Here is a 24,658-nt window from a genome sequence, read left to right as displayed (position 1 = left end):
AGAGAGGGAGAGGGTAGTGGATGAGGGAGGAGGAGGAGGGGGGGACAGAGGCAAAAGATAAGGTATCATGATGAGGAGGAGGAGGAATGGTCAGGGCAGGTAGAAGTAGAAATGTAAGGTAAATGTTTCTGTGAGTAAGGCACAAAAAAAATCAATTACTCGCACTTTACAACTCGGAATGCCAGATTTAGGTTGTCTGGCAATGACCTCAAAAATCCAGTATTAAAAGGGCTATACTTTTTATAATATTTCCAAACTGTTTTGCTGGTGTTACTATCAGTCTTCATCTAAGATCATTCTATCACGAATACACAGACGACGTAATTAGGAGAAAAAACTACATTTAGCAGATAAGTATCTCTTTGAAATACATTGTCACAATATGTGTCAAAATGATCTTGATCCATTGTAAAAGCACTCACTGAGGAATCTGTCTTTAGTAATACATGAGTGCAATTTTGCCGTGGCGTTGGTTCAACGCTCAATCTGTGTACTGTGGCTCTGGTTCCGCTATAAATATTTGCAGAGGTGGCATGGACAGTGCGAATGGATCTCTGCTCAATTCTATTTGTTCTCACTTTCCATTTGGGTTCAGCAATCATACTGAGTGATGAAAAGATCGATGATATGTGCTTTCACATCAGTCTTGTTACAACAGTATTGGCTGGGTGACATGGTGGGCCTGTTTACCTGTTCTCCAGCCGAGGCCTGATGATGGGCTTATAGAGCTCGGGAATCTTCCTCTCCAGCATGGGCCTCAGGCTCTCTCTCAGGCGGTTATAGTTCTTCTTAAGCTCCTGCTGGTATTCTTTCTGGTCCAACGTGATCAGGTGCTTATTCTTCTCAACAGCCTCACCGCACCTACAGGACAGAGAGCAGAGCGGGGTGGAATCAGTTTTATAATACATTTTCCTACATGACATTGCATGAGATGAAAAAGGGAGTTGAATATACTCCTTGACCTTTTTATTTAATAACCTCAAACTTAAGAATAGCTTCAACAATGATTGTATGCAAACCAATCTTACGGTAATCCCCTCTCTATCCTAAAGCCTTCTGAAATACACTGCATTGTTTCATGCTAACAACGTCCTGTAAGTTCTTGACATAAATTGGACTCCTTTGCATGCCAGAACACTAAATGAGCAATGTTCATGACTATGAAGAACTCCTATATGCCTATTAGATCTTTCCAAGTACCTCAGCTAGAATGTGAGCTAAACTGTAAATGACCCACAAGGCTGTTTTGGAGCACAGTTAAAGGAACAGCAGAGGTACGACTGCAAATCACAACAAATAAAAACTCTCACAAGATCTGAGATGAACTAAGAGCAGGGGGCAGGTATGGGGGTCTCTCCCTGCAGTCCTCTATCATGACATGTATAATGGACAACATACAGAGCAGTCTGCAGGAAATCAGAGAGACTGGGATGATTGCAAACACATGTCTGAGTTTATCTCTTAGCTTTTAATGAGGGTAAATGTGGAAACTGCTATGTCGTGTAACAGTATACAGTAAATACACAGGGCAGCGAGCATTAAGGACAGTTCACAAGAGTAAAGGAGTTTCCAAATCATAAAAACATCTGAAATGTAGTTCTCCATCTGACTGCTTGGTTAGATTTTTTTCACATTCATTCTCCTGGTTAGTAGCTACAATATTCAGGCATCTTAGTTATTATGAATTGACTAAAAAAAGAGTGCTTTCTTTAGTAAAAGATATGCATGGCTCCTCATTTTGCTTTTGTCGTACTTGTACTATCACTCAGTTTTTCTGAGCTTACTTAACTTATGGTCATTTTTGTCAGTCACTGAAGGCAGATCAAAATTTGGGCAAAGGGGAAGTTGAACTAGACAACAGTAACAACACAGTTTGTGACCTGTGAATCAAGCAAACAACCCCTCCAAATATTCCTCTCTTTGAGCCTCAGTGTCTGAAGCAATACTCTTTAGAAATTCTATCAATGCACGAGTTAATTAAGTATTTATTTTGTTGAACATATATACTGACTTTGATAATTCCAGAGAGAAATAGCCATATCAAGTAGACTTACCCTGAATATTACAGTGCATCTGTTCTCAACTTCACAGTAATGAGTAAGCAATTGAAAAGCAATATTAACATTAATGAGCTGCATGGCAGAGGACATATTTGGGTGTGAGGTGTGATGTCTGAGGGATGATGAGGGTGATTCAATTCAGTGGGAAAAAAAGACAGATAGATAAACGTATAGAACTTATAAAACAGTATTTTCTGGGGTGGATTTTTTTTTAGAGCACACAGTCAAGAAGATTGGCATACAGAAGGTCCAGTGCCAGCTTGCCTGGATTTAGGAAAGAAAATAAACCTTTCTGAAATTACAGTAAATATTTGCCAACCTGCTTGTAGCAATCAAGGCAGCTGGAACGTGACATGAGGGTTAGAAAATGAAAGCCACCTTTTGGAGGAAAATGGCATGCCCACAAGATGAAAGCACACACATACAAACACACACACCGAGACACACACGCAAATGACACACATTTCCTGCACAATATCACCATATCACACGTTGCTGAGGGTATGGTGGTTTAAATTATGTTCTGAATATTCAAAATATAATGAAACTCTTGGGAGCAATAAACCTTTGCAATTCCAAAAGAAAAAGTACTTAGTGGAAGATATTTTCCTCATAATATCACTATCATATGGGAAATGAAAAAAAAAAAATCCCCCGTCACAATGGGTTATATTATTTCACATTCTTCTTACTGTACTTGTTTGGTTTCTTTAACTATCATCTGGTGTGCAGTTTGGTGGAGATTATCTCCTCTATCTGCATCTTGACTGACACTCTGCTTAAACAGCAGGGTATCGGTCTTCATCAGTCACAGTTGTCTACGGTGCTCTTTTATCTTCCTACACTGACACCAGTAATTGTGTATACATAGAGCATCCTTTTACTCTAGCAAGTCTAGCAAGACTTTTACTCCTTCTAAATCAAGTTTCACAAAGATACTGCGCCACTGGTAGCAATAAAGGGAGGCAGAAATGCAAATTTACGGAAAGTAGTTGATGAACTTTGGGTTATGGCTCACCATGAAAGTTCCTGTTTTTTGGATTTTTGTGGTGTTTTTCCTTGTTTTTGCATGACTGTGGTGCAGTGTGTTGTCATTGGGTGGTGTTTCTTTGATCGTATCTTACCTCATTATAAACTCTTTGAAACACAGGCGCAGTTTATTGTGATGACGGAAGAGCTTGGGGTCCGCTGGGATCTCATTCAGGAAGACCTGGGCCACCTCCAGTGGGCCCTGTAACGGGGGGCGGAGAGAAGAGGAAAGGGACAAAAACAAAGAAACCGAGTTAGACAGACAAAGAAAGAGAAAGCAAAAACAGAGCAGAGGAAGGAAAGAGAGGAGGTAAGAGAGGAAGCGTTTCAGAGTGTATGAACAAAGGAGGGATGACAATGCCCCTCATTCAGACAGGGGGAAATGACTTCCTAAGTGAATGCCTAATGAAGCTAAGGGCCGAGAAGCTGAACTAGAACATGAGGAAGATATCAGTTCAGAGAAGGAGCCATGATTAGCCTCCTGCATGGCTAATGTCACTGCTAACCCTGCATACATCCAACATTTGGCTCCCATTTGCCCAGTATGAGATCTTGTTATCCTAACTTATATTCATCATAAAACCACAGCACGCTCACCCTGTGCCTGCATCACGACAGGCACAGTTAAACAGCTCTGATTAGCATCATAAACGCATTGAGCCTGGGCCTCAGTCCTTGGTCTGAGCTGCAGACCCGCACACAGAAACCCAGCCTCCTGTGCTGATTACAGTCAAGAGTTATATGTTTACGGAGCTGCTGAGCATTAGCGTTATGTATACAACCATCAGGTCGGAGCAAGGGACCTGTCAGATTAGACGCTGGAAGATAAAGCATAGGGGGAGGGAGCAGAGACGCTGTAGCTAGCTTCATCATTACTCCAACATTCAGCATGTTGGCAGGACCTGGAAGCTATCAGATCAAAGAGACCTCCGGTTCAGCAAGCCGTGCAGCAGAGACATGAAAGGAAGAGGGGCCATGAATTGACGTTTTAACTAAATCAGGGGAAAAGCAAAGGAAGGATTAGGGTTATGGATCGGGTGAGGGCTTTGATGTGTGATCACTGTCATGTCTCCCACCTGCACTCTGTGACTACAATGGAAACTGTAAATGCGATAATATAAATAGAGGTAAATTATTCTGGTTTATTTTCCCCAGCACATTAAGAAGGAACACTCAGAGGGACAAAAGGGTTCTGTATGATGAAGAGCAATCATTTTAGGAGAACAGCCATCATTTGGTTAAACGTGACGTTAGTGATCATTTCAGCTATATGATAATAGGAGCAGGCAGACAGCGGTGTAGAAGAGAGCAGCTTCTTATTTCTCAAAAAATCTGCAGTGCATGTACCTGGTTAACAGTGGCTCCCACAGAGCCTTGTAGCAGCATCTGTAACATCTTCGCATCTGGCTGTTCTCTATGCGTGGCAACTGCTAGCTCTCTAGTCTTCTTCTGCATGTCCTCTATGGCCACCTCAATAGGCGTCAGGTCAAACTGGAAATAAAAAAAGACGTAATATTGTACACATTTATTGCTCATCAAGTGACTTAACTGCCTTAAATGCTGCTAGATGTTCTACATCACGAATGTGACGCTTACCTCCTCTTTCTGGATGACGTTGATGCGAGTCTTGACGTAGGGGAAGGCATGCATGGTGGTGAGGATGGTCTTCCTCTTGTACTGCTCATTGAGTTCACCACGCGGCCGGCCACTCTTGGTGAAGGGTGTGGTGTACATGAAGCGCCGCAGGTTGAAGTTCTTCTCAAAGTTTGTCAGCCGGTCTTTCATCTCATAGTCATCAAAGTAGGGCTCCACATAAGTGATCTGGATATATGCCTGGAAAAGAGAGGTAGTTTACCGTTTACTGACAGCTCCTCAATATATGCAACATAGCAGGCACAAACTGAGAATGTACTTTGTATGTTCTATTTATGATGACTAATTTAGAAAGTACAGTAAATTACCCCGTGCATGTGTATAATCTGTGTATAACATGATGAACATTTATGATGGTGCATGTATAGACATTTTCTGCCTTAAGCTTTAATGTAAACACAATTTATTTTGCATATTTTTGGTATAAGCTCTAGCTTCACTTACACACATTCATATTCCCATCGCTATGTACAATATAATATGTATGTGTGAGGTCTTGATTTTGACATGTATCCCACTGACTAAAACTCCTCGATAATCCAAAGTACTCACAAGGAGGCAGGAAAAGTTGGGGTTAATTTGACCATTAATTAAAGCATAACGGCAGGTGATCAAAACTTACATCTCAGCCCGGTCCATTACCCACTTCATGTTCAATTCACTTTTGTGGTTAATCTGTTACAGTTCTCATAACATGGTCAAAAACGTATAACGATCCAAACTCCATAAACCTCGCTGTATATTATCATCACCAAATCATTCAACATTTTTGTTGTACCCAAGCACACTAAAACTGCATTACAACATCATCACCAATCATAAACAACAAAAATACTGTATTCTAAAATGTTATAGCAGAATAGAGAAGACTTATCCTTAGCATAGTTTCACTGTTGAAAATATTAGCTATTGTATAAACCTAAATAATATTATACCATATTCTTATTTTTTATATGTTGTTAGTAACATTGCATTAGTGTTTGGTAATGTAAAGATTAGATTTCACCACTGAGATCATTGCTGCTACATGTCTGTCTGTACTGTCATGAAAAACTATCAATCAGTGGTGTGACATTACAGTCACCTACCTTGTTAGGGTTGAGTTGTTTTCTGTTCACTGGTGTAGAGTCCTTGATCATCACCAGTGTTTCATCTCCAAAACACTGACTGTAAAAGTTCTATTGAGGGAAATTGTGCAGTTAGTATACGGTGCTTTTCCTCACATAGTCTATAATGATCTTTATGCAGACACAGGTTTCAGTGCCATTCAAGGCTATTTAAGAATAAAATTAATAACTTGAATTCTATTTAGCAGCTGATTCATTTACTTATTTGATTCAAGAGTGAGGCTGACAATGTATTGCTCTTGATGACATCATTTCTTCTTTTAAACATGAAATGAATGCCAAGTATCCCAAGCTCTCTAAAAATTCACTGAAAACAGATGGATGATTGTGAGTTTTGCCCTCAGTCATGCTGTTCACTCAAAGTCTCTCAGCCATTATCAGATTCCACCAATCTAGCCAGGCACCATCTTCCCTTTTCACTCCACCTCAATTGGACATTAATTCACAACATGCATATTAGTGCACATACACACACTTTTCTCTCCCGTACCTCCAACCTATGTGATATCTCAGGCAGATGTGTGATTCCTGGCTCCTTGTAAATGAATTCCCTTTCATCCAGGTCGCCGAACTTGGCTCCATAAAAACCTACCCGGAAATAGGTTCCAAACATCCTCTTATGGCCCTAGAGGAAAGATTTTTTTATTAGTCTCTAATCAAAATGACATTGGTAACATTTTCTTTCTCATTATGTTACTAGCATTTTATGAGGTCTATTTATTGTGAAGAGCACTTTGAAGGGTTTGGTTTTAAGATTTTGATATGCCTGTAAACCATTTGGAAAAAAATCTTGTTGTTGAGCACAGCCATAATAATTAACTGGCTTCTCCAAGGATCTTAGCTATCCAAAGTCCTTTTAAAGGAACAGATTCTTTGCTTAAGAAATAATGAATAAGTTGATCCAGGTTTTTAAATTTCCATTTTCCATTTTGCAAAAGATCTTTCTGCGTCATGTACTGAGGGATCTTACCGTCTTTGTTATTCCCACTTTAGTCTTAATTGAATAAATGAAGCAGTCTCTACAGTGCCATATGCTTATTACCTTCTGAATGATGTTATCAAAAGCCCTCTGTAGTTTGTCATGAGTGGATGCCAGTTTTCTGAAATCTCTGTGAGCCTCTAGGATTGGTATGATGATTTTGTAGACCTCATTCACTGCCTCGTAGAGACCACCCTGATGAGACAGCCATTACTGCTGGTTAACATAACCACATACAGTGCATTAAGAGGAAATATTTGTATTGAGCAATAAAAAATATACATCCAAATACTCTATGGCAAAACCACAACAATATCCATCTTTGACGACTCAAACCAACAGAAAACAAATATGGTACATCACTCTCTTCTGTTCACCGGCGATCTAAATAATTAATAAAACTACAAGTGAGGAGCACAGTGTTAGGTAGTTCCTATCTAAATAAATGATCAAATACATATAGTTAGCATTGATTAAACTATGTAAATGACCCCATTACAAACTAAAATAAGGTGATCTACGGAATTCATCTTCATAAAAATGTATCTACTAATACTACTAATAAATCTACTAATTTTATACAGTACACTTTATATTATCTTTATAGTGTAGTATTTGTTTTGCAGTTAGAGGATAAAAAAAATCAATATACTTAATTGTACTGCACTAGCAGAAAATTATAGATGATCTTTTTTTGCTTTTTTTTATTTTTATTTTTCAGGAAGAACACAGTACATGCTCAAATCCTGATAAGAATTAGTCATTAGTCATTAGTAATATAGAACTGGGACACAGCTACAGGTTTCCATGTTAACACTAAATCGAAATATCAAAATATAAGTGCAGTTTCATTGTCTCACATTGCTGAAGAGCTCAGCTGCCTGCTCGAGCAATCCCACCAGGCCACTCTCAGTGAAGTAACGTCCCGAGCACACCCCATCCTCGTCCGGGGACAGGATGTCATCCGAGACCGCTGACTCCTCCAGCACGTTGGAGGAGATGTTCTGAGGATAAAGTCAATCAGCTAATCATTCAATTAACCCTCTTAATCAAATAATCAATCACATGGCTGACTTTAAAAGGAGATGTCCTGCAGTGGGAAATTGAACTAATTTGATGAGCATCCAATCAATGACCTGCTGACTGCTGCAGGTTAGAGTGTCCAGTACCACAGCGCCACAGAGGTCCTGTGTGTGACACAGTTCATCGATAACACCATCATCATAGTCACTGTTATAACAGTAACTGTTTGTTGTCAGTTCAGGGGAACACTGTTCACAGGTTCCCACTGGAGCAAATTTGCCTTTTTCCCCCCTTCAACTTCAAAGGCGTTGTGTTAAGCAGTGCTACCAGGGGACCATATTTCCTGTATATGTTGACGTTATGAGTGTACAGCTCCCCCCTCTGGACACACTCAACTAAATTTGGAAATAATCCATGGGGAGATGTGTGATGTGGTGTGTTTTGCAGTGGTTTACCTCCAATCAACAAAACAACCAGCAGTCTCAGCACACAAGTGATTAATGCTTATTTTGTGAGGCTGTAATCATTCCTTTTTTCAGACTGAACATGTGTTTATTATTAATTCTTATTAGTATTTGCTAATTTGGTGTGTATATCTGTATTTCAGTTGTCTACCTGGAAGGTGACGCTGCCGACAGGCAGGTACTTGTGATCCTCCAGCATGCTGAGATACTCGGCTACCAGGGCAGCAGCGTGGACCAGACACATAGCTGATTCGGTGTAACACTTCCTGTTGTTGTGCTTCTCTGCCATGTTCTGCAGCCAGGTCAGACGGAGGTCAGGAGATGTCTGGTAACCCTTCGCTATCCTGAGGAGGGGAGGAGGAGCCAGAAGACTTAACTATTCTGCTGCCAATCAGCTTTTTGGTATCTTTTACGGTTCTTAAAATATCACAAATTAAGTTTTATGCTTTTTTTCAGACCCCTTTAGCATGTATAATGGTTGTGTATTGCACTCTATAGACTGAGTCACATAAGCCATGATGTCACCCACAACAGTTTATTCCTACAGTACAAGAATAAATATGTGTACAAATAGGGAGTGAATATCTAATTGTTATATCTCTAAATATGTACAAAATGTGAACATGAGAGTGAGTGTGGCAGCGATGAAAGTGTTTGTGTGTAATCGTGTTTTTACGGGCTACATAAAAAATGGAAAATGTTTTCCTTTTTATGAAACGCATGAATAATAATTAGCCTAACATCATGGGATTTAATCTAAAACACTCTGAATTAATGTTTTCAGAAAGCATGTGAGTCACTATACTATACTTACAAATGAATTCAAGCATCTGGAGACCAAATGCCTTGTGCATCAATGACCTGTGTGTTTGGGAGCTTGGAGGTAAACACTGGGGTGAGTCTAGGTAAGTGTGTAAATCTAATATGCAAAGCTGTGCAGCCGTCAAGCACTCGCCAGGTGAATGGGACCGAAACCCAATCAGAAAGGTGCATGATAAATGACACATGGAGTTGTCATTAGGGCATGTTGAGGTAAAGTGCATAAATCAACATAGAGCACATGTATGCCGTCCTTGTCTCAGTGTTTCTCCTTCATGTTCTCACACACACACACTCAGTTTGCATTTGCATATACACAGAGCCAGATCAGAAGACTAAACTGCTACCACATGGTTACCATAGTGAGGGCACCAAATAGAAGCAAAACAGCCCAGACCACAGAGAAATAGGAAACAGCGGCACAAGAGAAGCCACAGGGTGATGAGAGAGAAACAGAACAGTGGAGAGAGTGAGATATCAAGAGACAGACACTGGTGACAGAGACAGACAAGAAGACCTCCTTTTACGGATGATGCTTTGTGACGCTTTGTGTTTCTCACCTGTACATCAGGTCCATGAGCATCTCAGGATCTTCCTGGAACTCCCTCATCTTCACTGTGTCTGACAAAATACTGTTAAGATTCCTTAGAAGCTCATCCACCTGAAAATACAGGCACCCAGAAGAGACAGGCGTGAGGCTACAATACGATCATCAGTGTAATGCAGTAGTTGTGTGAGTGTGATTGTGTGCATTATTTCATACCTGTGAGGGCAGCTGTGTGTTATGCATCGCGGTGTCCTCTTCTGCGTAGGCCAGGATGGTGCAGAGTGAGCGTCTTAAGTATTCCTCCTGGAAGTCTGATGACTTGCCCACCAGCGAGGCCAGAGACATGGTGACCTGCATCTTCACTCTTGAGAAGTTCTGATGATGAAGACAGAGGAGACCACAGTGAATGGGTTTAACATTTTGCAGTGTTTAAACTGCAATAAGAAAAATGCTTATGTCTGATATGCAGAGCTGAATTTCATGTGACTAAAGATTTCCACAGACTTTGAAATTAAAACTACAGAAAAAAATAATATATTCAAAGACTACGCAAAGCACACTAATATAATAGGCAAATGCAGCTTGTAAGAGTGTGAACATTTCTTATTCTGACCCTATTCTGTAATTTTGTCTCTAAATTACAGATATGTTATTGTACATCTGAAAAAATGATAAGCAGAACTAATATGTTTAATATATTTTTCTTGTTTTCTCTCCTCAACTTTTGTCCCTTGTCCCCTCCCTTACCTCGTCTCTCCATCCTTCACACTACCTGTCCAAAATGACTGGCCTGACAAACACCCCTCCATCCTCTGCAGCGAGGACTGTGTGTGTATGTGTGTGAGAGAGTGTGCTCGTGTATGTGTGAAGTCCCATCTATCTAAAGCATGACCAGCTAAGCGGGAAATGATCTCCCATTAGCAGAGACATAATCACCCATGGATCATCTCTACGGCCCCATTCTGTTCAACTGAGCATGGAGCCAGAGTCTAACCACCCATCACTGCCCTCTAACTCAGTGTGTACGTGTGTGTGTGTGTGTGTGTGTGTGTGTGTGTGTGTTCAAAAGTAGCCTAAATGATAGCTTAAGTCAACACATAACCCTCTTTGTCTTTCTCACTCCGTTTCTTTCTCATCTGCCATTTTTTTTCGTCTGGACTGGAGGAAACTGGACAAGTTTTAACCACAGCTATCTGTTTTTAGTGATTTTTTCCATTTCTGGAAAAAAGAAGCCCAGCATTTTCTCTTCTTATTACCGCAATCTAAAATTAAAGTAAATGATGGAGAGAGGAAAAAAGTGTGTGTGACAGATGGAGAGCAAGACGAGGGCGGATGAAGGGATGAAAACATAAACAAAGGAAGAGGTACAGAGTGAGTTCTGTATGAATGAGTCATGCGGCTGCTACGCTAATTCAGATCACAGCTCCCTCTGTATACACCATATAAACAAACATATGCTGGGACATGCAGATGGGAAATACTCTCTTTAAACTGGAGATACTGTGTGTGTGTGTGTGTGTGTGTGTGTGTGTGTGCTTGTGCCAGTGGTGTGTGCTTGTGCCAGACTGGTGTCTGACTTTCATTAAAGTGTACAGACTGTAAACACAGGAAATATCGATTGGAACAGCAGTTATCAAACTAGCAGAGAAAATGAAAAAAGATACTCTATCCTAAACCTTTGTCCCTTCAGATCTGTCTCTTTTCAATCTTGTCTTTTTTTATTTTCCTCCATCACTGCCTCACCTCTAAAATACACTCCTATATCTCTATCGTGATCTCCTCCTTTCCACCCCTTTCACATTTTCTCCCTCCCTGCCCTTGAGGCACAAATACTTACACACTCACGCATGTATACTGACTGACACACACACACACACACAGAGGTCTGACTGTCATTAGTTAAAGAGGGGTGGGAACATGGGGAGGCAGACAGTGACATATCTCTCTGCTCTCTACTCAGAGACACATCCTTCAGCAGAAACTTTCTGCGGCATGCTCAAAATAGACATGGAAAAGACATTAAAGCTGAGCAGGAGAGGAAAAGTGGAGGAGATTGGATAAGATGTGTGTGACTCCCTGCTTCTGTGTGTGTTCATGAGAACATGCATCATAAGCAATTCTGAACTCTCGTGCACACTTAAATTTAATTTTGTCCGACATGAATGCAATTTCTTCAGCAAGCTTAGATGTTAGATAAGGTTTTATCTGACAGAAAGATGGCACATGCCTGACATTTGCTTTGTGTGGGGTTTTCTATGCGTGTTTGCGCATCTTTACACATATACACAGGATCATCTTTCGTGCGTGATGTTCTCATGTGTGTGTTCTTACACTGGCATTGCTGTAGCTGTATCTCATGATGAGGTAGAGGGTGGCACAGGCCTGGCTCCTGTTCTCATCGACACGGCTGCTGCAGTACTGAAGCACCTTCTGGCACAGGTCCGCACACTGCTCTGCCTCCTCCTCAAACAACAAGTCCCCAAACTGCACACAAACACACATGCACATACAGGCAAATGTAACCACATACACAAGGTGGCAAACACAGACAGACACACAAACACAAATAATTCAGGCTTGTATCAGCAGTTTACCACCCCCACAGGCAAGTAAGAACTTTAATGTAGACACAGATAGTGTTTGTGTATGCACATCCACCCACACACCTCCTCCTCAACACACATACACACACACACACACACCATAATGAACGCACCTTGACAACAAGTGCTCTGAGTGTGCTGAAGGTGTGAGAGAGGAAAGTGGAACTCTGGTTGCAGGTTAGCGAGTGGAGTAACACCTTCAGCACCCCGCCAACCACGTTGTCCTTACAGTCAGCCAATGGCACTGCCTGGACAGGAGACAGATAAAAAATGTACCAAATCATATAGGACAAATTTGTAACACTTGTGGATACATTTGGAAGCCACAATTACCCAATTAAAACCATTTCCCTTTGCAGTCAGCCTGTTTTCTATGCTATGTCTTATGGTTATCCACTGAGTGATAGCACACTGCGCTGGATTAGCCTTTTTTAGTCAGCAATAGTTTTTCGTTTACTCAGTTATAGTCTTTGGTTTACTCAAATATCTAATCATATCTTTTGTTGATATTTTAATTATGCATGCAAATTACCAATATTTTAAATAGGGCTTGATCTTGTTGACTCTCAGATCACTCAGTAGCAGCTATTAGGAAAACCTTACAATATTGCCAAATTGCCAAAGGACTGCAACATATTTTTAATGTGTTCGTGTTCTGTACATACAATGCTGACAGATATTGCATGACCCGTACCTGTATAATGGTTTCCAACAGGTCCAGCACTATAAGGTTACTCTCTGTGGCTAAGTTTCCGCTGATCAGAGCTTCCTGGTCCAACTCCGCTTTAGTCCTGATAGAGGTGGACAGATATTTAGAGAGGAAAGGAATGCAAAAAAAACCCCATCAAAATAAAGGAACGCAGGGAAGAAGGACATTGATAAAGAATTAAAGTTATAACTTACTTATCCTGTCTGTCGTTGGTCTGTCTCCACTGAGTGAGGTCTTTCCTCCATCGGAGATGCTCTCTCTGACCCACGGTCCTGTCCATTCCTGTGAGGGATTCAAAAGCAAAGCTAATCATTTGAAAAAAAAAAAAAACAGCTGGTGAGAAAACTTATTCAGCACATTTATTTGAGTACAGATTACGTGCTAAACAGTATCACAGGAATCCTGCAGTCTAAAAGATGAATTAACATTATCTTTCATGACATAAAGTTTAATGCAGTGCAAGAGGCAAATAGGATTAATGGAGCTGAAATATTGGTTCGAAGAAATTAAACAATTAGAGCGATATTTCCACAATTACCAAACATTTACTTGGTCTCCAAATACGCCAGAGTATATCCATGTTTAAAATGTTGAGACACACAGAATAGACATTAGGTATGCAAAAATCCTGGCTATCTCAGGAGGACTGAGAGTGCCAAAGCATAGACTTTGTAAAACTGGTTCTTAAAGTGACTTGCTGACCGGTCATTTAATATATTGATAATATTTTGAGTGTTCACTACTTTTGGAGGTAGCTCATGTTTAAAACTTTGAAATATTGCAGGAAATTCATATCTAAATTTGACAGAAAAGCAATTCTAAGAAGCATTTCTTAATGTGCAAGGATATACACTACCTCCAACTCGTTTCATCATTTCCCCCCGGGCTCCCATTCCTCTCAGCAGGGCCTCCTCTAGCTGCAGCTTGGCCTGCTGAGATTTCTGTAAGGCCTGGGTGCTCACTTTGTCACTGCTCTGCTTACCCTACACGCATATACACATATGCACCAGGCACAAACACAAAGTGCATACAGTTTTAATTAAATACTAAATAATGCACATGCAGACAAAACATACAAATACACAGCCATCTTTGAGGTTTCAATCTGTATACATATAAGCATGAAATTAATTCAACCGAATGGACCACTGCAGCTGCACAGATGCAAAACAGTTCAAGTCGACGCCTGAGCAGACTGACCCTATATTCAAAGCAGGACATGCAGATAGTGAGGAGCTCCAGCAGCTTGTTGAGCTGCGAAGGAGGCATATCAATCGTCCAGCGCTGAATCAGACTCCTATCAGCGTTCTTCATCACCCACAGGAAACACACCAACAGGTGGCGACTGGTGTCTGCTGCCAGGGTGGCTATGGATTTACCTTGCTGGAGAGAGGAGAGGACAGAGACAGATATTCAGCATGATTTGGTATAATGAAGAAGAAAAGCACTTGAACACACTCAGAAACAAACACACAAACGTCCATGAATGTATCTGCTTTATGTGCACCCAGACGGAGAAATTAAAGAAAGAAAGAAGAGTGATGTACAAAGGTACAAAAATATTGTCTGGATGTCTTTTAACTATATCAAATGTATATTATAACATAACAGATCAGTCAGGAGGATGCCTTGATCCTAAATGCTTTTCAGCACAACAAATTTTTATCATAGCTGACGCTCACTAAAAAACACATCAATAACACTGTCAGTGGTAATCCCCGGCTCTACCCATTGAGTTATAGAGTGTATATAACAAGTGCGTCCAACAAACTACAAGTGTATCATTCACAAGCATCTCTAAACCACAAACATGTCTGGCCACCTCTTTCCTTATGTATGGTTTTCTTCTCCATCTTAATAGGCGTTAAATCTACTGCAGATTAATTTACCTTTATCCGTGTGATGATGAATCGCTGCTTTAGAGGGCTGCTGCTGCTTCACTGTGTGGCAGCTTTGATAAATGTAGCCATTAACCTCCTAGTGCTCTAGGTGTCCAACCTACAACCTGGTTTCCAGGTCTCTGTTTCACTGCAGGGCTGAGTCAAGCTGACCAGAACCAACATCAAATGTTTGTAGCATGCAATCAAAAACACTTATTTATTTGAAAATGTGAAATGTGAAAAGTTATTTCTGTTGCTAAGAGTAAAAGATTCAAACACTGTTTGAAGGGAAGCTGCCTGAAAATGTGGCAGCCATGTTTGGATTTGTGATGATACCAGGCCGATGGCTCAGTTGTGTGAAATTCAGTTTTTCCACAACAGTATTTCATATTACAACATCCAAGGAACTGATTCATCTCTTGCCAAGAAGCAGAGCAGGAGGAAGAGAATGGCAGTGTTCAGTTTTAGTGCCTGTGTTGTTGCTGTAGCTACACTTGATGGATGTGTTTGTCAGGGAGGACGGCCCTGTTCACTTATGATGGCAATGCCTGCCTATAAACCATCTCCCGCAGACACGCGCATGTTTGTGTGTGTGTGTGTGTGTGTGTGTGTGTGTGTGTGATTTTTCAGGATGGATGAAGAGTGTGTATGGCTCTGACAGCTAATCAATCTACCTCAGTGCAGCTCACCTGTTAGGAGGCAGGATACTCACAAATACAATAACACACACATCCACATACACATGCACACACACACAAACGCACGAATGCTTCTAAAAACACTAACAACCCTATTATATTATAATCCTTCGTCATCTTAACATTAAGAAACTATTTCAGAATTTATACCATGGATGCCATGGAAACAAGAGCACTCCGTCCCAGCGTGTTGAAGGGGTTCCCAGCGATCGCCATGGCAACAGACTGATTGATGGGAGGGACATTTTCAAGGTCATCCTCAGGTCCGCCCGTCTTGTTTTTCCCGCCGCGTGTGTCGGAAACTACGGAGACAAACAGGGGTCAAATATGTTAAACTGAAGAAGAAAGGATCTGAGCACACAGCGTTTGACAATGCTGAGTTTTTCATCCATGTTAAAATAGCCATAACAATCCAGCATTAACACATATATACATACCGTACAATACATATCACAGAAATAGAGTTAAATACTGGTGGATCAATTAAAATTTGATCAAAATAGAGTTACATAACAGTGAGTATGATAAATTGATAATTAGAGGAAACTGAATTCATAAAGAAAAAACGACCACTTTCACCAAAATTAAATCTGCCCATTCTCTAGTTTTAAAAACAACTGAAAAAAATGGATGCTGAGTAAGTTAGCATAGTGAGGCATCTTTTCTAGGTCAGTTCTAAGTTTGGACTGCTTTCTGAACTTGTGTGTCTTTTCATTATTTTCATGATGTGCAATACTGATGTTTTTATTAGTATAGTGAGTGTTGTGAGCATGTACATGTCCCCCCCTTTTCCTGCCTACCTCCTAGTTCAGACTTCAGGGCTGCAGTGGAAATAAGCAATATGACCTATATGGCCATATACTAATGAATTTTAGTGCTGTATATGCATTTGTGCATTGACAAGATGACAAGAACTTTTTCTTACTTTATGTAACAAGTGAATGTAATGTAATGAGCATGTATTGCATTTATGTGTTTGTGTGTATACATACCAGTGAAGTCCAGATAGTTGGTGGAGTCGATGATAATCCCCACCAAGGGGAGGTACAGACCCGCCATCTTGGCTCTGACCTCCGGTTTGATACAACGATGGTCAAGATCATGGGAACACAGCAGGCTGTAGATGGCATTGATGGCCTTTCTCTGGACCTTTCCCCTATGAACACACACACACACACACACGTTTAACAGTTTCATTGAACCCACCAATTACATTACAAGTATGCAGGATTCATATATCTACAGAGGTTTTATTATTGAGAAAGCATGTTTACAAATCTGAGTAGTCTGTGGTTTTCTTTCATTTGTGATTTGCAAAAATATATACATGGAGGGTAATGGTGACCATGTTGGAACCTTGAAATAAAGTGGATAGACTTTTACATACATTACAGCTTTGTAAAAACAAGGAGGTGATATCTCAGGAACAAACTGTGGGTGCCTGTGTTTCCATACCCCTCTGACTCCATGTCTAGGGCGGCGCTGAGCTCTGTCAACAGCAGACCGGTGAGGTAGTGCTGCTGCTTGAATTCCTGGGAAAGCTCAAACAGCCCCAAGATCCTTTGCTGCTCCTGGAAACTACACGAGCCAGAACTCTTGAATGAAAAGACGAAGTGAAGGAGGGACAGACACAAGGAGAGGGGCAGGAACAGAATTAGGATTTCTTTAATGCAAAGTTAAGTACTTTTAAAACAACTCCTATTAAAATCGACTGCATCAAACCATTGTAATGACTCCCAAACATTTACTCTCCTCACTTGTGCTTTGCAGCCATGATGACATTCCTACTCTAAATTTTGCCTGACAAGTGGGCAGACCTGTGAGGAGATAGATGGGCATGGTGATGCAGGAGCCGATGCAGGGCTGCTGAAGAAGAGGCTCAGGTTGAGGTAGTGCTCATGACTGCACAGGATTCGCAGGAACTCCAGACGCATGCTGATGAGAGTTGGCATTGACACACTCTTAGCTGACATCTACAAGGGGAAATAGAGCAGAAAATAATTAACTAACACATGACAGTACTTCAAGACAAATATAAAAACAGCTATGGTCAGAGACAATTTTTGTCACACATATGCTAAAATCTGGGATGAGATCTCATATTACATTAGAACAATAACCTGTATTTTACACTTCAAACAGGCATATAAACAGGCATTTGATGGAAGGAAGAAAGAAAGAAAGAAAGAAAATTAAATGTTCCAGAAAAAGACACTCATGGAAGCATTTTCTTGCGGAGTCAAAAATAAAACAGGTCCCACGGGGAAACTTACTGAATGAATGTTAATGTTATTGTACCTGGTTGCAGTAGTTTTTCACCAGCTGAAAGACAAATCCTCGGTCCATCAGAGACAGCAGGTCGTAGAGGAAGAAGGCCAGGCTGATGTTGACTTTCTCTGCTTGCTCTGTCTCCTAAAACAAGTAGATCAGTAAGCTGCACCGAGTGGATCTTGTCAAGCATCTAACTGGGAAAGCTGAGCTTCTGATACAGCAGCAGGAAATATAATTAGCACCTCCAGCTCCCTGTTGTCTGGGGGACATTGACAGCATGAAACACTGAGGCTGAAGCTGCTTCTACCGACCCACGGGGACAGAAGGTACACAGATGCAGCAAAGAGTTTTAGGATGGACTAAATTACACCTGTCTGACTGAGATGTTGAGTAAAATGTGTTGTCATCGTCATCATAATCCTTACTTTATGTTGTTTGACAAGAATGGTCCCGATCTCAGCTGTAACCACGGAGACAATGGTGGTGATGTCATCTTTAAATCGGTCAGAGAAGCGGCCTCTTCGAGGGACGCTTTGCTTGTCGAGATTAGACACATGCTGAGCCATGCTTTTCACCTGTTTAAGCAATCACACATCAGCATGTGCGCAGACACACACACACAACAAATGTGAATCCAATGAAAACAAGACCAGAGAAATGCATGTAAATTAATCTGTCTAATACCCTGACAGATACAGAAGAAGTAGATTTGATAAAAAAAAAATGGTGACCTGATAATAAAAGAGCAACCTTTCATTAATTTGTCATTCAAATCACAACAGATGTCTTTTATTAGCTAAAGTGAGCATCCTGTGGTGAGGTTACTGAAGAAATAAAAATAAAAAATTGAGATGAACTGAAGGGCTGAGAGTGCCTATGAGTGATGATACACTTCCAAAACCCCAGAAGAGTGATAAATTATCAAGTGGTTTGATGAATTACAGACCACAGTGACTTCAAAATGCACTTTTATTCATCACACAATAAAACCATCATTTATCTTTTAAGGTGTGTGGCCACAAGGTCATGTACTATTTGGTTTGAGTCATTTTTACAACTTCATCTATTCATCATTAAAATCCAAAGCAGTCCTTAGTTTTCCTCTTACAGCTGAGTGTCAATAAAAAATCCCACCCTCTAAATTAAAAAACACACTGACCAGCAGCTCAAAGAAGAACCACGCATATTTGTATGCATTTTCTCTGCAGACCCCGGTGCTGACAACCATCTGCAGGGCCAACTCCTCATGAAACTGCTACAAGAGACAAGAGAGAGAGACAAGAGAGAAAATACAGAAACTATGCTGAGAACCAGCTAATGGTAGCTAAGGGAATAAAGAATGTTTTCTTAAATAGAGCATTTGCTAGGATTATACTAAATCACTGTGAATTAATTTCAAATATACTGGTTGAGCTTTGCACATGAAAAAAAAGGTTAACTAAAACTCCAACAATTACAACACCAGAGTCCTCAGTGTCACACTCCCACCCTGTGGCTACCAGAGAGAACTGGTGGCTGAGAGCTCTATTTATGTAGGACATTTAAAATCTGCGTACTGTTGAATACATCGGTGATCCTAACAGTTCTCAAAAGCTTTTTTCCCCAAATCAATCCTAACATAGAATGTATTATTATATTATACTAAAACCAGAAAATATTTAATTAGAAGACACGCAGGTGTCAATTAAAATCATATATCAGGATTTCTCCAACACCTATTTTTAAGTTTAAAACGTGCTCTAAATCTCTGCCATAACTCGGTTATATTAGAATACGTATAACTATTGTGAAGAGGCTTTATGTTTTATCAATAGCTACATTAAAAGGTTAACCTCACTAATTCATGCTTCATGTCACGCCGTTCTTTGGCCCTTTTGCTTTCTCATACTGACAAACCTCACTGTGCACTGCAGCTGACATACAACCAGTTTCCTATCAAACGTCTACAGCGCCACAGTCTGTCACTGATTCAATGTCAACTCTGGCGTTCTCAATTCTCATCCAGATCCTCTAATTTCCATCTTTGTTGATAACTGATGTTGACCATCCAAAGCCTTCACAACAGAGGGCTCAATTCTGTTTTAGAGTAGATGACTTCAAGCAGATTCAAGAATGTTTCCCTTTAATATGCAAATATCTGCAAAAGGTGCTCCAAACTATAATCAGGAACCTGTGGTGTATTATCTCACATACCAGCCACGTGCGATGCTAGTGAGACATGAAAAACTTTCTTACCTTTCTGTTGGAGGGCCTGGTGCTTCCTGTGGGGTTGCTCACATCCACATAGGTGGACATGCGGCTGCCTGAGTTGTTGTGGCCCTGAGATAAAAATACACAGGTTCCATCACATTGGACGTGATGGATGAATTCATTAGTGTGGGCGTCTAGTGGCCTATTACAATACCTAATGTACTGTGGGGATGAATCGCAAATGACTGTTTTGTGGGTGTATGTGCAAGCATGCTGGGATATTTACATACTGCACTCTGTGTGTGTGTGTATGTGTGATTACATGTCATCAAGATTACATAATCAGATTAAGAAAAATAAGTAACTATAATGAGCCCAGATTACATTTGGAAAAAAAATGCAATTAGATTAAAGTTCGATTCAAGTTCTATTAAATTCACTGAAAAACAGAGCGATTTCAGCAGATTTGGTTTAGGGTAACCCTCTGTACCTTGGCGGAGAGGATGTTTTTGACCTCAGCATCTTCATCTGAGGTGTGTGGACCAGGGATGTCAGGGTTGCTGCTGCTGCGGATTCTGGATTGGAGAAGCATAGTACCGACTGAGGCCGCTGTGGCCCGACCCATGGTGCTGTAACGGCTCTCTGTCGAAGATATCATACCCCCTGAACCTGAACATGGGTCCATAGACACACAAAAAAGATAAATTTTTGATTCTTAACATAATCACAGCAGAAACAATCAAAGGAAAAATAGAGAGAAAACGTGAGCAAATTTATACTTATAAACCCTTATGACAGTACCTGCGTTCTGTATGTCTTGAGGGGGATCAGGCAAACGAAACACCCAGTAAAGGTACGTTGCTAAGAGGCTGTTTCTACCCTGCTGGTCCCTGTTCAGCTCCTGACTGTTGTGAAGACTGTTGACAATAGACACCACTGATTCGAAGGCGATCTGGGCCAGATTGGCTGTAGGATACAGACATAAACATGTGGTCATTTACATTGCGTTATTTAGTGGTTCTTGCTTCTCAAATGTGAGGCTTTATGGGATTTTTTGCTCTTTTACATTACTGACAATAATATGAGTCAAGCTAATTCCTCACCGGTCTGGCCAGCAATGACCATGGGCTGCATGATGAGGGTGAAGAGTTTGTCCAGCACCAAATGGAGGAAGAGGACCAGAGGCTCTAAACTGGAGGAGGACAGGGAGATGATGCTGAGCTTCAGCTCATGTTCCAGCTTGTTCTCTGGAATTTTCTCCTCCCTGACCCGTAGAGGAAATGTCGCTCCACCCTCCAGGGCGTGGCAGAGGGTGAAGAAACGCTCCAGGTGGTTGTCCTGGTACAGAAAACGGATTATTTAGTCCAGTGTGGTACTTGACGGGTAGGCAGAGAGATAAAGAGAGACAGAGGACTAATAAAAGAGACACAAAAACAAATGTAACAAGACAAGCTTGCATGTAATGCTCCAGGGTTGATGTCTTACCACAGCAGAGTGGACATTTGTGTGTGTGTGTGTGTGTGTGTGTGTGTACATTGTTGTTTAGTCTACTTCTGTGCATGAAAGACAAAGAGATGAAAGAGAGGCTAAGGAAAAAGTAAAGGAAAAAAGAGTTAATGTGATGTTTTGTTTGCGTGTGCAATAATTTCTCACTTGTGTGTGTACAGAGGAAACAGCCTGGATCTCAAGGTTGAAAAGTCCTTTGTGACTCTCCATCCACTTGACTGGAGGAACCTGAGGGGGAAGTTTCTACACAACAAATACACAGGAAATAAAACTGTCTGTTTTCCATGTATGTCTATGTTTACAGAATTTGTAATTGTGTATATATAATAGACGTGTATACCTCAGGGGGGTGCAGTGAATAGTTGACAGGTAGTCGCTCCAAGGCGATGGGCAGACAGAACTGACCAGTCTGCAGTCGATCATTATTTACGATCGGCAGCCACTAGATGAAAAGTGAACAGGAAGCATGTAAGCCATGTGCACTTAAACATATAAAATGTGCAAAGGAGTTAAAAATATAATTTTGTAGATTTGCTGACAAAATAATTTTTTCTTTCTGTGTTTTAATAAGAGTCTTTCACAATGCCAGTGGCTCTGTGAGGAGGCAATTAGGCACAGCAGTGCTTTAAGATAAATGTTCATGTTAGCATGATGAGTACATTTAGGAATGTGGTTGGGTGGTGAAGGACGAAATCTCACAGAGTATCCAATGAGCGTCTCACAGCTGCCACTCTGGTTTTGTTTCTGTTGGCAGCTGATGTGGTAGAAGGTGAACAGTAAGTGATGTCTGTCTGTCAGACGTGCTGGAAGAGCCAGCTTTACTTCCTCATAGAAGTCTGGGGACCTGAGCAACAGGGAAATAGGTGAGAAAAATAAGAAACACAGAGGCCAAGAGGGACAAGTGATGTAAAGGGTGGAGGGAGAGAGATGAGAAAAAAGGGGACAACATGAGCCAGAATGCCAGCTCAGACTGTTAAAATGACAAAAATAAGCTATCACAAACAGCATGATGTAACTCAATAATGTGTACTTGCTTGTTGTGGTAGGTAACAGGGGAGTAGACTTCCTGTAAAAATTCAGGGCCATTTGATTTCCCAAAAATGACCTGAGAGTGCACAGGGGACAAAATACAAATTAAAAAGGTACAATATCTACCAGTGACTCATGTTCTAAAAAGTCTTGGCTTTCAAGTGCATTTACATAAAACTTCCTTAAAGGATAGGATCACAATTTGATTTACTTAAAACAATAGTCAGGTGCTTATGTGAACATTGAAACAAGTTTTTTTTCTTGCTGTAATCAAGAAATTTGGTACTAAAAAGGTTGTAACTTTATAAGACATTCACTTGATTTTACTAATTCACTGCTGAATAATTAACTGCTGAAGTCTCATAGGGTTCAGATAATGCAATGCACACACTTCCGTGAGTAAATAGAGTGGAATTATGAAGACAAATTGATGTCATCATTATAATTGTCCTGTGAGATTACAGATTAAAAAGAGCAGCACTCACGGGCAGAGAGCAGGTCGGGTCTTCGCCACTCATAAATTGGATTTTAATGGTGATGTTTCTTGCTGATGTAAGTCTGTTGACAAAGTTCAGCCTCTGAGGGTAGACATAGAGCATGTTCCTAGAGAGACACAGAGAGAATAAGAGTGCCAAGCAGACTTCCGGTTTAATTAATACAGGAAAACAATCATGCAGAAGTCCTCTATATAAAAATAAAGCAGTTCCAATATACATCACTAGATGGCACTAGTTGTGCAGCAACATCTTGGTTATGTAGTGATGAGGTGACAATCATGTCATAGAGAAGCCCAAACAACCGGTAATTTACTGCAACCTGTGGTTTTAATACAACACTGTAATCTGTCTTGAAACCTGGAATATAGATTCCACTGAACAAATGCTCAGAGAATGTCGGTGTGTAATTACCATGCAGAGGGCTTGTTCACACATGAAGTTTTGTCACCAGCAAAACCATTTCAAAAACAGAGTGCTGATGTGAACCTCTGCTCACACAGACCGCCTCCTTGTTGTTGTACTCGGGGGCAATTTCACAGGTAAACTGGATGGAAAGGCCTAAAAATAGGCAGTACACTAAAAAGAGCAAAGCCACAAAGCAATGTCAGCTCTTGAGTGATGAGTACAGCTCGACTGCTCCTGTTGCCTCTGGCCTTTTAGAGAAATAAACAGTCTGAAAGAGCAGACAAACCTGTTTACACCTCAAGCTATGAATCATTTGCTCTTCAAAACCTTGTTTGAATTTCTTCCTGTTGAGGTGCAAGTTTTGTGTGAGTGGTTTTCCTTAACTCTCACAACCTGCTTGATAGGCTCACCAAAAATTTATTAACCATTAACACAACATTTTGATAAGAAAAATAGTGTAAAACCTATAAAAGTAGTATGCGTCTCTGACCCACCTGTAGATGTTGTGAGGGACGTAAACCTCGCTGGATGGGAACTCCAGCACCTCTTTGACAGGCCGAATGTTCTTCTCAGCTATAGGTATCAGAGGGATGAGCTCAGGGGACAAACATGCCACGGGCGTGTCGTGGACTGGAGACATGTCCAGTTTTATGGCACCTGGAAGCCACAATATATATAAAAAGTCATTTTCAATTAAATCAGTGACCTGTTTACACAATATATTGCATATGATATCAATTATTTGCATAATCAATATGACACACACTGATAAAATCAAAGCAAGAACTAAAGGAATAGCTATACAATATGGAAAAATATTCACTTTCTTGAGAGCAATTTGAGAAGATCAATTACAATCTCATATCTGTCCATTAAATATGAGGCTACAACTAGCAGCCAATTAGCTTAGCTTAGCATAAAGACCAGAAACATGGGCAAACAGCTACCTTGGCTCTGTCCAAATGTAACCAAACCAGCCTACCAGCACCTCCAAGGCTCAATAACTTACAAGTCGTCTCTCATTTGTTTTAATTGTTAAAACAAAAAGCAAAATGTGAGAACAACACGTTGTGGTTTTACAGGGGGTTATTGGTTGGGCTGGTCTGTGGCTGTGGAGTCTGACTGTTCCAACATCATGGTGACATTTTGTTTTTACGAATACAGATTAA

The 24,658-nt window shown here is 40.7% G+C and overlaps 1 protein-coding gene across 1 annotated transcript in view; it reads right to left on the bottom strand.

Annotated features, from left to right (window-relative positions):
* The window catches only part of dock8 (dedicator of cytokinesis 8), a 50,491-nt gene that overhangs the window by 1,821 nt on the left and 24,012 nt on the right, over nucleotides 1–24,658 (bottom strand). Inside the window, exons 14-47 of the mRNA XM_070833997.1 lie at nucleotides 23,984–24,146; nucleotides 23,073–23,190; nucleotides 22,593–22,663; nucleotides 22,258–22,402; nucleotides 21,899–22,000; nucleotides 21,706–21,801; nucleotides 21,156–21,390; nucleotides 20,854–21,018; nucleotides 20,543–20,721; nucleotides 20,098–20,181; nucleotides 19,022–19,117; nucleotides 18,288–18,437; nucleotides 17,890–18,003; nucleotides 17,409–17,564; nucleotides 17,047–17,186; nucleotides 16,584–16,747; nucleotides 15,742–15,893; nucleotides 14,214–14,396; nucleotides 13,870–13,996; nucleotides 13,208–13,295; nucleotides 12,999–13,095; nucleotides 12,418–12,552; nucleotides 12,033–12,185; nucleotides 9,918–10,076; nucleotides 9,715–9,815; nucleotides 8,487–8,679; nucleotides 7,709–7,852; nucleotides 6,912–7,043; nucleotides 6,360–6,494; nucleotides 5,831–5,920; nucleotides 4,686–4,922; nucleotides 4,437–4,580; nucleotides 3,185–3,291; nucleotides 691–861 (exon numbers count right to left, since the gene is read on the bottom strand). Of these exons, the coding sequence (XP_070690098.1) occupies nucleotides 691–861; nucleotides 3,185–3,291; nucleotides 4,437–4,580; nucleotides 4,686–4,922; nucleotides 5,831–5,920; nucleotides 6,360–6,494; nucleotides 6,912–7,043; nucleotides 7,709–7,852; nucleotides 8,487–8,679; nucleotides 9,715–9,815; nucleotides 9,918–10,076; nucleotides 12,033–12,185; nucleotides 12,418–12,552; nucleotides 12,999–13,095; nucleotides 13,208–13,295; nucleotides 13,870–13,996; nucleotides 14,214–14,396; nucleotides 15,742–15,893; nucleotides 16,584–16,747; nucleotides 17,047–17,186; nucleotides 17,409–17,564; nucleotides 17,890–18,003; nucleotides 18,288–18,437; nucleotides 19,022–19,117; nucleotides 20,098–20,181; nucleotides 20,543–20,721; nucleotides 20,854–21,018; nucleotides 21,156–21,390; nucleotides 21,706–21,801; nucleotides 21,899–22,000; nucleotides 22,258–22,402; nucleotides 22,593–22,663; nucleotides 23,073–23,190; nucleotides 23,984–24,146 (4,726 nt within the window). The remainder of the gene's footprint in view (nucleotides 1–690; nucleotides 862–3,184; nucleotides 3,292–4,436; nucleotides 4,581–4,685; nucleotides 4,923–5,830; nucleotides 5,921–6,359; nucleotides 6,495–6,911; nucleotides 7,044–7,708; nucleotides 7,853–8,486; nucleotides 8,680–9,714; nucleotides 9,816–9,917; nucleotides 10,077–12,032; nucleotides 12,186–12,417; nucleotides 12,553–12,998; nucleotides 13,096–13,207; nucleotides 13,296–13,869; nucleotides 13,997–14,213; nucleotides 14,397–15,741; nucleotides 15,894–16,583; nucleotides 16,748–17,046; nucleotides 17,187–17,408; nucleotides 17,565–17,889; nucleotides 18,004–18,287; nucleotides 18,438–19,021; nucleotides 19,118–20,097; nucleotides 20,182–20,542; nucleotides 20,722–20,853; nucleotides 21,019–21,155; nucleotides 21,391–21,705; nucleotides 21,802–21,898; nucleotides 22,001–22,257; nucleotides 22,403–22,592; nucleotides 22,664–23,072; nucleotides 23,191–23,983; nucleotides 24,147–24,658) is intronic.

Source organism: Pempheris klunzingeri, chromosome 7 (genome assembly GCF_042242105.1).
Source record: "Pempheris klunzingeri isolate RE-2024b chromosome 7, fPemKlu1.hap1, whole genome shotgun sequence".
NCBI classification, from domain to species: Eukaryota; Metazoa; Chordata; class Actinopteri; order Acropomatiformes; family Pempheridae; genus Pempheris; species Pempheris klunzingeri.
Note: the sequence above shows the minus strand (reverse complement) of the source record. Positions and strands in the feature narration are given on the sequence as shown.